Source organism: Macaca mulatta, chromosome 14, assembly GCF_049350105.2.
Source record: "Macaca mulatta isolate MMU2019108-1 chromosome 14, T2T-MMU8v2.0, whole genome shotgun sequence".
In the NCBI taxonomy this organism is placed as follows: Eukaryota; Metazoa; Chordata; class Mammalia; order Primates; family Cercopithecidae; genus Macaca; species Macaca mulatta.
Genome location: NC_133419.1, coordinates 75,310,832 through 75,325,001, shown reverse-complemented (window position 1 = coordinate 75,325,001; position 14,170 = coordinate 75,310,832). Strand labels below are relative to the sequence as shown.

The following is a 14,170-nucleotide window of genomic DNA, read 5'->3' as shown; positions in this document are numbered from 1 at the left end:
TGAGGTCCTGCCCTTTAGGAGACAGGGTGTTCTGTCAGGAGCTTGGGCTTGAAATACAAAGGCCAATAGGTATATGAAAAGATGTTCAACCTCACTAATAATTACAATGGATCAAGATACTGTTTTCTGCCTGTCAAATATTGGCAGAAGTGAAAAGGGCTGATGACAGCCAGCATTGGTAGGGAAATGGATATTCTTGCATTGAACTGTGGAAGTATAGTCATTGATGTAACATCTTGGAGGTGATTTGGTAATGTTTCTTAAAATTTAAAATAGTCATTGCCTTTAATCTAGTAGCTTTACTTCCAGGAAATTATTCTATAGAAACACACTCGTACAAGGCTGCTCATTGGAAACATCCAGAAATACTCACAAAGCAGCCTTTATTAGGTTCTACTGAACATTCTGACTTACAAGACTACCATGGGCTATATTTAACATCAGGTTCACTTAGAAGGCTCTAAGTAATTCCACACAGAATGCCAGTACTGCCAGCATCAGGAGTTTCTCTTCAGTGGAGTTCCCAAAGCCATCCATGAGGCATTCTTTGTGCCCCTCCTCCCGACCCCCAGTGTCAGCTCAGGTACAAGACAGTGAAACTGTCATTGGGTGGATGCAAAAGCCACCCTGGCTTAGAAATCTCATTCGCCACAGGAGCCAATATACATTGAAACACTTATAGGCATAGCTCCTAGAGTTTCTGCAAAGGATATGTCCAATTATAGGAATCACTACACATAGGGAAGCCCAAAATTATGGTGCCCCTTTCAGGCGTCTATCATTCATTTACAGTTTCTCCTAGCCCAGATGTAATTTACCAACCTAGGGTGATTTTTACCACAAGTGATACTGCCTGGAAATGCAGTTACTATACCATTGGTTTCAGGTTACCAGAGGAACAGGGCTAGAAAAAGTTCAGTTCTCATTCAGAGAGAGAAACTTTTATTCATATAGTTCGTTACCTTTTATTCATATAGCCTAAAGGCTATCAATAGGGAAATGGATTAGTAAACTAGCATATATCTATACAGTAGAACATCAAGAGACAGTAGGCATATCTATATGTTTTGACATGAAATAATCTTTAAGTTATATTGTTAAGGGAAAAAGCAAGTCAGTACAATGTGTACAGAATGACTCTATTTTTGTTAAAAGAGGTATGTGTGTGTATTTTGATATATACATGAGAAAAAGTTGAGTGCTATATATGCAACTTTTAATACTTGTCTCTGGATGTTGGGATTAAACAGAACTTTTTATTTTTCTATGGTGTTTGACTGTTTTTCTTAGTTATGTTTTAATTTTTGTAATCAGGATTAATAAAGATAATTTTTTAAATGTGCTTTGCTGTTGAGCAGACTTAGATTCAATCCTTGGCTCTTTCACTTACCAGCAATTTCATTCTGGCAAATCACTTAGTTTGGCTGAGGCTTAGTCAGCCATAGAATGGAAGTAGTAATCCCTATTTTTCTGCGTTGTTGGAGATTTAGAGGCCATGTATGAAGAGTACCTTATACAGTGCCTGGCCTAACCCAGTAGGAACACAGTAAATGGTAATTATTAATATCTTTCTCTTAAGTCCTTTACAAACTGCAGACTGTCTTTCTCCTCCCCATGTAGAGGCATTTCACACGTTTCCAGCCCTAAAGGAACTGGATCTCGCATTTAATGGCATCAAAACTATCTACGTGAAATATGGAGACTTTAAGTTATTGGAAGTAAGTTGGAGGTAGGAAGTTTTTGGTGCCCACCAAGTTCCCCTGTAAGGAATGAGTATAGAGCTTTACTGATTATAACTGTTGGGAAGGGGCTTGCTGGGCCTGTACAGCCAGGCCCTTGCTTCATTGCTGGCCTCAGGGAGGGTGGGGGTGGGGGTTGTAAGGGCAGTGATAGTGATGGAGGTGGTGGTGACGGTAGAAGTGGCAGCAAACAGTTGATACCAAAGACTTAACCATGGTGCATGGTCCTGGAAAATAAATGCCAAAGGTCATGTCCAAGGGAGTCTGTGCGGAAAAGTTTTAAAACAGAATATTATAGGAGGGAGAGTTTTGAGGGGAGATCTGGATCTAGTGGGGGTTGAGGAGCCATGGAGCTTAAGAGCTAGGTGCAGCAGATTGGATCGGCTCAACTGGAGATATTATAGACTCATTCCAGAGTCTCATTGTGGTCTAAGTGAGCTGAATCAGTCTCAGTGGCTGGGATAGAGCAGGCTATAGGCTTAGTCCATAACCTCGGAGATGAGTATGAATAGGGATTCAATGGCATCAGCAGCAGAGTCTTGAACATTTGTACATTCACAGCTATTCTTCAAACCCCAAATTAGAAAATACAGAAAATTTTGTTTGCATTCTTGGTTTTCTCCTAAATTTTCCCATAGCCATGCATTTTCTGCACATGTCCTCATAGTTCAAGTTGATTACTTCTTCAGCTTTCATGAAGACTTGTGGGTCACTTTTTACAAAGGAACAAAGCTTTGTCACTACCTGAGAGTCACTGCATATGTGGACAGTAAAGGACAACAGAGTTGGAGCCACGTGTGGGGCTGGGCATCTGGCCATGCTCACTCACTGAGTAATAGACTCTTGTCCACATGCTGGAGTAGAAGTGTTTCAGAGTCAAATCTCAGCAAAATGTCTGCACATCATGAACCTTGAGGTCGACCCCAAATTTCATCAGCAAACATCAAGGGTCAGCCATTCTTCACAAAAGCCTCACTTAACCTGTTGTTGTCAGTGAGGGGAACCTTCTACAAGAGTGAGTTTTTCAGAGTTGATGGCCTTCATATGCCAAAGCTTTAAAAGGTTTTAAGCTCTTGGAATAGCCATCTTCCTAAATTGGATTATATGTCTTTGCATTTTTAAAGCATATTCTGCTGACTGTAGTGGAACCTTCTCTCCATGGTCTCAAGTCATATTGAAGATAACAGTAATTTACTATGATTTGGGACAAAAGTAGTCCTCACACTTGTCCAGGAAGCAAAGCTCTTGAAAGTCGAATAAAATAGAAAGTTTACAACAACCGGTGCATTTTTTTTCTGTGTTAATGAATATTTAATAGTATATTTTGGAATAGACAGAAGGAAACAGGTTTCAGATGGTCTAGAGATACAGGGAGCCATGTCCCTTTTAGCCTGGGAGCTTCTTAAGAATTTCCATTTATTTGTTCTTCTACTTTTTCAAAGAGTAGTAATTGAGCTCCTGTGTTGTGCATTGTACCATGCATCTTGTCTTCTTCCCCTACCATTTCAAACCTGTTTCAAGTGCCAGTGGGTTGAAGGGAGGAGGCATGACTATAGGCTCTGACCCCACAACTGACTAGCTTGGATCTAGTGATTGATCATGAGTGACTTTTTTGGAGGCCTTACTTTATAGTGTGATTGCATCTGATGAAGATGATTTATCCACAGACCTACCCTTACAAAAGGGTGTTTACATAAGAGAGCAGACCAAAGTTAAGATGCAGAATATAATTGAAAACAGGAAATCTCTTGCCCAGCCATCTGTTTTCATCTGTCTGTGATTTGCAAGGGCTCCCTAAGAAGAAGGATAAACCTGTCAAATATCCTGAATTTGCAGCTCACAGTAATGAATATTTTGATGTGTAATAAAACTTGATGTGACTCAGCAGATGTAGTAGCCAGGTTAGGAGTCTTCTGTTCTTGTTTGCCAAAAAGGCTGCCCCAGGAGGAAAAGCCCAGAGTAGAATAATTCTTCAGGAGTCAATTTAGAAAAACTTAACTTGCCATGGTTTGATTCTCAGATTACAGATCTGAAGAAGGTTCAGCTGGAGCCCTGCCCTGGTAGTCAGAAGACCTTCTTTTGTCTTGGTTTTGCCAGTACTTTGCCATGCCTACCTGGCCAAACATTGTACCCTCTCTGGGACTAACATTTCCCCTCTGTAAATTCTGGGTCAGCTCTGAAATTCTGTGGCCTGTGATTCTAAGGCTATTCATTTCTTTGAATTGCACTTAATTCTATAGAAAGCAAATTTGGATCCTACATTAAATAGTCAAAGCAGCTAGAATGAGGTCAGCAAACTTTTTCTGTACAGCAGGCCAGACAGTGAATATTTTAGGCTATATCAAATATATATGACCATATATATTTAGACAATAATATATGGTCATAACTAATCATAACTAGTCAGCTCTGCTGTTGTATAATGGAAAACAGCCATAGATAATATGTACACAAATGAGAAATGAGGATGGCTGTGTTCCAATAAAACTTTATTTATTTTAATTAATTAATTAATTTTTTGAGACAGTCTCACTCTGTCACCCAGGCTGGAGTAAGTGGCACAATCTTGGCTTACTGCAACCTCTGCCTCCTGGGTTCAAGCGATTCTCATGCCTCAGCCTCCTGAGTAGCTAGAACTAAAGGGGGGAACCACCACACCCAGCTAATTTTTGTATTTTTGGTAGAGACGGGTTTCACCTTGTTGACCAGGCTAGTCTCAAACTCCTGGCCTCAAGTGATCTTTCCACTTCAGCCTCCCAAAGAGCTGGGATTACAGGCATGAGCCACCATGCCCAGCCTAAAACTTCATGATGCTGACATCTGAACTTCACATAACTTACACATGAAACACACTCTTATTCTTTATTTGATTTTTTCAACCATTTAAAAATGTAAAAATTGGCTGGGCAGGGTGGCTCACACCTGTAATCCCAGCACTTTGGGAGGCCAGGGCAGGAGGATCGCTTGAGCCCAGGGGTTCAAGACCAGCCTGGGAACAAAATGAGACCATGTCTCTACAAAAATTAAAAAAAAAATAGCATGGTTGTGCATGCCTGTGGACCCACAGGAAGCTGAGGCAGGAGGATCACTTGAGCCTAGCAGCTTGAGGCTTCAGTGAGCCATGTTCATACCACTGCCCTCTAGCCATGTTCACACCAGGGGTGACAGAATAAGATCCTGTCTCAAAAAGAAAAAAGCAAAAATTATTCTTAGCTCATGGGTTATACAAAATAGCAGTAGGCCAGGCCAGCTTCTGAGCTAGAACGCTAATGAAACAGCTCAGTATGGTTGGAATAGAGACTGAGACACAGTAGAGTGTAGTGATATGTGAACCTGGAGGGGTAGCAGAAAAGAGACTGGGGAGAACCTTGGAAACTTGCTGAGGAGTTTAAACCTTATGGAGAGTAGGGATTCATTGAAGGGTTTTAAGCTAAGTGGTAGGGTCAGAACTGCATTTTAGAAAAACCATTCTGGCTTCTGTATAAAAAATAGATTGGCGGGAACAAGTATGAGAGATATTAAGGAGGCAGATAGAATCCGTAGGCTGACTGTTCACACATGAGTATGAGGGAGAGAATGTTCCCCACTTTTCCCTGTGCTTATCTTGGGCACCTTTCCAGGTCTTCCTCCTGTAGGCTTCTCTGCTCCAGCCAAGTGGGATCACCTCATTGTCTGAACCCTCAAACCTTGGAATTTGCTCATGGTGGCATGAACTCGGTGCTTCTGTAATACTTGGCTAGTCTTGTCAAGCCATTTCTTATACCATGGACTTCAGTCATAACCAAACTATTCATGGTTCTCAGAACAAGCAAGGTTGCCTCCTGCCTCCTGTCTTCCATACATGCCACTTGCTGCCCTGAATGTATCTTTGCCCTCAACAATTTGGTGAATACCTGTTGGTCTCTGAGGACAGCTCAGATGTTACCTACCCTGTGAAGCCTGTCCTGATCCCCTGGTAGACCTGACCATTTCCTTCCTTTGTGCCCTGATTCGTCTGTCTTCAGACATCTATCCCAGTAGCATTGCTACGTAATGAACATATACATGTATTTAGTTGAGTAGGCTGGGAGCTCCTAAAGGGCAGGGATGGGTGCAAAGTAAGCCTTATGCATAGGGTTGAGGAATGAAAGGATGATGATGATGATGATGACAGCCAACATTAAGCATTTACTGTATACTAGACTCCAGGATAAAGGCTTTATTTACATAGGAACCACTTATTTCTACTTTACAGATAAGGAAACCCAGATTAAGTAATTTGCCTAATATCACATGGTTAGTCAGGACTTACACCCAGGTCTGCAGAACTATCAATTAATTATTACAGCAGAGTCGGACCAAACCCAGTCCTTCTCTGATGGTAACCTGTAGTGTGTATATGTCTGACTATGTAATACTGATGTGGCTGACCAAAGACTTACTCCTGTACCAATTGAATTAGGCGCTGAAACCAACCCCATTCAATAGACTTCAATGTATGTTGAGGAGGTGGGCACACGGAAGCACATAAGAAATAGGGGTACATGAAAGGGAGCCAACTTGTATATATAGAGTCTACAGAGGCTTAGGAGAAGGAGAACAAATATTGGACAGATGTCATTTATCCCGATTTTCTTTGTCTCTGCAGAGAAACACAGTTTTCTGATTGACTCCTTGGCCCCTTGACCCCAGTCAACTATCTAATGAATCCAGAAGGCCAGTTAGAAGGTGGTTGACAATAGGGTGAAAATTTGGGTTTATTGTCCTCATAAGCCAGTTTATTTCTTTTTATTTCTTTTTTCTTCTTTCTTTCTTTTTTTTTTTTTGAGACAGAGTCTTGCTTTGTCACCCAGGCTGGAGTACATGGCATGATCTCAGCTGACTGCAACCTCTGCCTCCCAGGTTCAAGCAATTCTCCTGCCTCAGCCTCCCGAGTAGCTGGCACTACAGGCACGTGCCACCACACCCAGCTAATTTTTTGTATTTTTAGTAGAGTCGGGATTTCACCATGTTATCCAGGATGGTCTTAATCTCCTGACCTCATGATATGCCCACCTCTGCCTCCCAAAGTGCTGGGATTACAGGCGTGAGCCACTGAAGCCAGTTTATTTCAGCTAATTTTTTATGTGCAACTACTTTGCTCCAGGTCTTATGCTAACTTACAAGGATAGTGTTACAGTGGCATGGCACTTGACCCCACAGTCCTCCAAGTACCAGTTTATGATCTAGTCCACCACTGTGTGCCAAGCACTATGCTAGGCATATCCATATGCCAGATACCTGGCAGACTTGGATAAGTACCCCGAGTACCCTGAGAGCAGTTTAGATAAAGCAGTCAAAGTTAGGGGAGGTAGAGATTCCATCTGTCTGGGGAATTGAGAAGGTTTTACAAGGAGGCAACTTTTGAGCTATCTTTTGGGGGCTTGGATTAGGATACATGGAAGAGGGGCATTCCCATTTAAGCAAACAGTACAAGCAAAGATCTATAGGTGGATGAGGCAAAGAGCGGGGAGGAGTCTGTTTGCCCAGCACTACAGGATAAACAAAGATTTGTAGTGGCAAGTAAGGCTAGAAAACCGGTTGGGTACTGACTCTAGTAGACCTTTAATGTTAAAGGTGCAGGAGGGTTTTTTCCTGTGGGCAATGGGGCACTCTAGAAAGTAGTTCCCACATCATATATATGAGCATCATTGTCACACAGAGTGCTTATCTTCCCCATCTTTCATCTTTGCATGGCAGTTCTTGGACCTTTCCTTCAACAGCCTGACTGCGGAGGCCATCTGTGATTTGGGGATTCTGCCACATCTCCGTGTCCTGCTCCTCACAGGCAATGGCCTCACCTCCCTGCCGCCCAATTTGGCCGTCGCAGAGCAGTAAGTTCTATCTCCCGGAGTCCATTCTGTGTTTTTGTGTATAAGTATCCAAGGAAATAACCCATAGCAGCTTGGAAGTGCCATAAAGACAGGCTGTAAGTGCTCAAAGCAGGGATAATGTCACCTACTGAAGCTCCCAGAAAGGCCGCAGACACGTGCCCCCAATTTCCTGTGTGCTGTTAGGAGAGATCAAGATGTTTGGCAAGCCACTTTCCCTGCCTCTGACTGGTCATCTGTAAATTGTCTTGCCAGACAATTCTCCTTCACGAGCCTTCTGTGTCAGCTCAATAAGTCTGTTCCCTGGTCTCTAGATAAGCTTTGTACATTCCCACTCTGCACCTTTGCTGAGACCATTCCTTCTGGCTGGTCCTTCCTCTCTTGATAGTAATAAAAACACGTATGTCGTACTTACAATGAGCCAGACACTGTACTCAGCATTATATATGTTAACTCATTAAATCTTCATAACAGCTCTGTGAGGTAGGTCTCCTATTATTATCCACATTTTTTAGATGAGGAAATAAGTACAGACATTTAAGTAACTTGCCCAAAGTTGCGAAGCTAGTCGGTAACAGACCCAGGATTTGAACCAAGTCTGTTGGACTCCAGAGACCATACTCATGACCATTATATTATATTCTTATGTAGATTCTGTACATTTTCTAAGGCCCAGCTCAGACCTTCCTCCTTTCCCTACCAGGAGCCTTCTCTGACTGCTTTAGCCCATGCCTCTTAATCCCTTCTCTAGGGATCAGTTTAATTTAGTGTTTCCAGTTAATTTAATACTTAGCATATTCTATTGTGAGTTATGCCTAAATATATATGTGTATATATGTAGTAAGTTACTTAGATTTTATATAGTGATGATTGTGGTTGGTTAGTTACTCAAGGGGGTTGAGATAATAGTAGTGATCATTTATTAGGGGTTTCATTAGTTAGGGGTTGTTTTGTTTGCAGGTAATAGAAGTCCAATTCAAAGTAGCTGCAACAAAAAGGGGAATTTATTGGTTCATGTATGTGAAAAATCAGGTGAATCTGCTGGATGCTTTGGCTGTATATAGGTGCACAGGATGTTGTCAGGTCTCTGTGTGCATCTCTATTTCTTGAGCATGTGTACAGCTTCTGTTAGTCTGTTACTTGTTCTGTCATACACATGAAGACATCTTTGTTTTCCTTAGTGTTGGCTTCATTCTTTTTTTTTCTTTCAGTTTTATAACTTTATTTGATATAGTTGACAATCAGTGATTAGTTCTTGTCCACATCGACTGTCTGTAGTTTTTGAAAGTGGTAACAGGTACATAGGTAACCAAAGTATAGAGCTCATTTGGTGAATCTTCATCCTCATTATGTTTTCTGGACAACCGCACATGGGTTCGGCATGGGACATTCCTTATTCCTTTGGCCCAGACAGCCTTGTTGAGCCTGGTATCAATGCACACATCTAGAGTTCCCGTCTCCTTCATGGCAAATTTCTGAATCTCTTTGAGTGCTCAAGGGGCACGTTTCTTGAAGCCCACTCCATGGATGCACTTGTGAATGTTGATGGTGTATTCTCGGGTCACCACCTCATGGATGGCAGAATGGCCCTTTTTCTTCTTGCCACCCTTCTTCACGGGAGCCATTCTGCCGGGTCCTGGCTTCATTCTTAGATAAGTTTTCTCTATGAGCCTGTCAGGCTGTAGACAGAAATACAAAACCCACTTAAGGTATTAAAAATAGAAGGGATTCATTGGTTTATCGATTGGTTTATTGATTTATTAATTCTTGGCAGGGAGAGATAATTGGTATTTTGTTATGGAAAGTTTTTTAACACATATAAAATTAGAGTCAATCATAAAATTGACTCCAGGTACCTATCACCCACAATTATCACCTGACAATTATCAAATTATGGCCAATCTTGTTTCATCTATGTCCCCATCACACCCCCTCCTGGAATATTCTTAAGAAAAAATCTCAGATATATACAGCCATAAATGTTTCATATTATTTCATCTATAAATATTCCAGTATGTAGCTCTAAAAGGTAAGCACTCTTAAAAATCATACCCAGAGAACCATTATTCCACCTAAAATATCACCAGTGATAAAGAGAGGGAATTGGTTACATGGCTGTTAGAAGGGATGGAAGAGCTAAGTGGAGAAGAGGGGTATGGGAAGAACAAAAAGGAAGAAGCGTTGATAACCAGAGATCAGAAGCTGCATCACTGCTCAACTGAAGTCAACAAGTCTATATCCACTGCTGGGCTTTCAGGGAGGGTGTCACTGTAATTGTAGACCTGCTGAAGATGTGATGCCTCAACCAAGGCTGGAATCTCTGCCAATGCAGTTACCGTGGTTAGTACTGCCATTGCTGCTGCACTATCACTGCTGCTGCAGACAGAAATGCTATCAGAAGCCAAACAAGACAGTTGCTTCTCCCCAGCTCTGGCCTTCCAGTCTCTCATGAATTCCTTCTATTGGCGGTATCCAGCTAGTTGGAAAGGCAGTCTGGGAAGTGTAGTTAAGGAAGTGGCTCCAGCCCCCTGCAATACACAGAAGAACACAGAAGGAAGGGGTGAAGGCTGAGAGCAAACAGGCAGATAACTGGCACCATTCAACCCTTGGAACCCCAATATCTACTCTCCTGCTTCCCTCCATATTTAATTTCCATACAACAATAGCAACTGCACCATGCTTTTACCTAACATGAAGGAACTCTTCCTCTTACACTGAAGACACTTTCACCATCTCCTCAAGAAGGATGAGACACAGTTCCATCAGTTACTGTAGCCATCGCTGGATGATATTATTTTCTCTTCTAAAGAAATTTATGGATATTTTATATCCTAAAAACTAAGTTGTAAAGTCAATCACCACTAGCAGTTTAAGTGTGCATGCGAGTGCACACACACACACTAAGGAAGGAAGAAAATGCACATGAAAATATGCATAGTTGCTACAGTGATCATTTCTTAACTGGTCAGGAGGCCATAGTGAATATTTGTAAATCCTTTTTTCCATCACCTATTTAATGTTCCTTTGTCCTCGTCCAGCACTTTGGCTGGTTGGGGTTCTTTAACTGATGTGGTCTTCTGAACCTTTACTTCTGAAGGGTCTGAGTCTTTAAAGGTCCTGCTTTTACTGGGTTGCTGTAGTTTTCATTAAAAGACTAAAAGACATGGAACTTCTTAGAGGAGCACTAGATAATACTGTAGTCCCAAAGATACTTTTTTTTTTTTTTTTTACCTCAAGGTGTAACAGCAATTATATTTATTTTTATAAACAGTATCAGTCACCTAGTCAGTAGAATGAACCCCTCTTTGTCTGACTATAGGTTTAGTGAAATGAGAAATGCAAGTGGCCAGTAGCAATCTTGACTTCCAGTTCAGTGGAACCATGATTGTGTCTCCTGGTAAAAGTACCTCCTTAGGAACTAAGACTTGTAAATCAGAAATACCAAAAATTATAGAATGAGAAGCAAAAAATCTGCAAGTGGACTATTAGATATATTGTAAGAGGAGCTACTTTCATTTCCATTAATTCCTAGGCCCTTAGGTTATGGTTATGAGAAAAACAGTATCAGTTTTGGTTTCTGTGATACCCTATGCTGTTAAGTTAGGGTCCCAACTTTATCTATTTGGTATAGTAGATAAATCATCAAAGACTATTTCACTAGAGGATTCTGAGAAGATGATAGAGTAGGAAGCACCAAGAATGTGTCTCCTCATCTAGACAACAGTTTCATTGGCAGAATCAGTCTGATGTAACAATTTTGAAACCGTGGACACAAATAATCTTCACACTCTATTAAAAGTTTACGTCGGCCAGGCGCCGTGGCTCACGCCTGTAATCCCAGCACTTTGGGAGGCTGAGGCGGGCGGATCACGAGGTCAGGAGGAGATCGAGACCATCCTGGCGAACGCAGTGAAACCCCAACTCTACTAAAAATACAAAAAAACTAGCCAGGTGTGGTGGCAGGTGCCTGTAGTCCCAGCTTCTAGGGAGGCTGAGGCAGGAGAATGGCGTGAACCCGGGAGGCGGTGGAGCTTGCAGTGAGCGGAGATCACGCCACTGCACTCCAACCTGGGCAACAGAGCGAGACTCTGTCTCAAAAAAATAAATAAATAAATAAATAAAAGTTTACGTCTTCCAGGGGAAGATTTAGATGACAAACTGCAGCTAATTTCAGTCAATTACAGCTCTTAACCCGGTAGCAGCTACCCATCCCCTAACTCCCAATCTCATGGTTCAAGTTTTAAACCTGAAAATTAGAATAATAAATATATTTGTTGGGTAACTCACATGCAGCTTGCAGAAGCCAGGGTGAGCAAAAAGATCCCTGTCCTCCAAATTTTAGAGATTTGTGCTGTGATCACTGATTGCTACTTCTAATCATTGAGGCGCAGACAGAGAGGCACACAACCATTGTTGCACACACCCATCCACAACTGTCGTAAGCCCTTTCTGCTCCAGCTGAAGAGACTTCCAGGCAATTTAAAGGATTTCTTTTCTTAATCCCCATTCCTTTCCCCCTCTTTTGGGAGCCAGACATTAAAGTCTGGGACATTTAAAAGCAGCTGCATATACAGAGGAAATGAGAATGTCACCACATATACCCAGAGAAATGCACAGGCTTAGAAAAGACCTGAGAAGACCTTACATTTACACCTCAGCCTAATCCTTGACACAGAGACAGCCTACAGTAATCAAATACAAAACAAAACAAAAAAAACCAAGCAAACCCTGGTAAAGGGGAGAATCTGATTTCTAGAGTTACCATATTAATAGATTCAAATATTCAGCTTTCAACAAAAAAATCACAAGACATACAAAGAAACAGAAAAATATGGCCCAGCCAAAGGAAAAAATTAAGCAACAGAAACTATCCCTGAGAAAGGGAGGACTTACTAAAGACTTTAAAACAGCTGTCTTAAAGGTTTTCAAAGAACTAATGGAAGATATGAATAAAGTCAAGAAAATGATATATTAACAAAATGGAAATATCAACAAATAGATAGACAATGAAAAAAGAAACCAAAAAGAAATTTTAAACCTGAAAATTAGAATAAGAAATGAAAAATTCACTGGAGAGATTCAAAGGCAGATTCGAGCAGTCAGAAGAGAGAATCAGCAAACTTGAAGATAGAACAATTAAATTTATCAAGTCAGAGAAACAAAAGAAAAAAAAAAGATTGACTTGAACAAAGCCTAAGGGACCTGTGGGATTGGGATACCTTCAAGCAGACCAACCTATGTATTATGAAAGTCCCAGAAGGAGAAGAGAGAAAGCACGAAGAGATTATTTGAAGAAAAAGCAGCCTAAAACTTCCGAAGTTTGATGAACGACATGAATATAAACATACATGAGGCTCAGTGAACTCCAAGATAGGATGAACTCAAAGAGACCTCCACTGAGTCATATTATAATCAGACTGTTAAAAGACAGAGAGGATCTTGAAAGCAGTGAGAGAGAAGCAATTCATCACATACAAGGAATCTTCAATAAGATTATCAGCAGACTTCTTGTCAGAAACTTTTAAGGCCAGAAGGCAGTGGGCTGATATATTAAATATTTAAAGTGCTAAAAGAAAAAAAAAACTCAATCAGGAATCCTACATCCAGCAGAAGTGTTCTTCCAACATATGGAAGAAATTAAGACATTCCCAGATAAATAAAAGGTAAAAAAAATTAATTACCACCAGTCCCGCCCTGCATAAATACTAGAGGGATTTTTGCAGGTTGAAATGAAAGGATGCTAGACAGTAACTCAAAGCTGTAAGAAGAAATAAAGCTCTCGTTAAAGGTAAATACATGGGCAATTACAAAAGCTAGTATTATTGTAACAACAGTTTCTAATTCCACTTGTCGAACATTGTGGGCAGGGAAGGCAAATCTATATCCAAAAATACATTTATAATCTAGTAAACAAAACTTGCTGCTGCTTTTTAAAGTCAGCTTGGTACTAGATGGCTGTATAATCCCTCTAGAAATGGTGCCATATTAGAGGCTCAGCAGTGGCTTCTGCCATTGGCAGGTTGAGTACTCAGCAAGTGTTATAACCACATTTGCTTTGGTGAAAGGAAGTGTGTAGCCTTCATCCCCGCCACCAAGGGAAAGAGGGTAACGGACATTCATGGAATGGGTTACCTTATCTTCCTGAGAGTCTCCCCCACAGGGGATAGTCTTGGGGAAAAAGTCATATGAGACACAAATAATCTTCATACTCTGTCCATTCTGAGAGGTTAAGTCACATAGTTTTTCTCTATACTTTCAGCCGCTTTCCCATATTTTTTCCAAGCTTTGACTATTCAGCTAAACCATCAGCCACTGCCCATGAATCAGTATAGATCTGTACTTCTGGCTATCTCTCTGACCAAGCAAATGGCTGATCAGATACATTGTTCTAAGTTCTGCCTACTTAGAAGATTTCTCTTCCCCTGTCTTTTTGGTCACTCCTATATGGGCCTATAATATTGTAATAGTTGACTTTGAGAAGGTATCAGCATATCATGCTAAGTCATTTGTAAACCCAACTGGAGGTTTTTCTTCCTATATTAGATGGCCGCATGACCTTAGTTAAGGGTTGATGGAGAGGTA

At 41.1% G+C, this 14,170-nt stretch overlaps 1 protein-coding gene and 1 pseudogene across 28 annotated transcripts in view; one reads left to right on the top strand and one right to left on the bottom strand.

Moving 5' to 3' along the window:
- Positions 1-14,170, top strand: part of XRRA1 (X-ray radiation resistance associated 1) — a 103,984-nt gene that overhangs the window by 22,304 nt on the left and 67,510 nt on the right. For 17 of the 28 annotated variants that reach the window (XM_077963813.1, XM_077963811.1, XM_077963801.1 and 14 more), the window contains 2 exons: positions 1,621-1,718; positions 7,458-7,591. The exons of 3 other annotated variants lie outside the window; for them this stretch is intronic. Coding sequence is in view for 9 of the 25 variants with exons in the window: in XM_077963797.1 (XP_077819923.1) it covers positions 1,621-1,718; positions 7,458-7,591 (232 nt within the window). In the remaining 16 variants the exon portion in view is untranslated. Of the gene's footprint in view, positions 1-1,620; positions 1,730-7,457; positions 7,592-14,170 lie in introns of all 28 variants that reach the window. 8 more of the 28 variants (XM_077963814.1, XM_077963823.1, XM_077963816.1 and 5 more) reach the window with 2 other exon arrangements.
- LOC114672359 (large ribosomal subunit protein eL31 pseudogene) lies at positions 8,837-9,354 on the bottom strand (annotated as a pseudogene).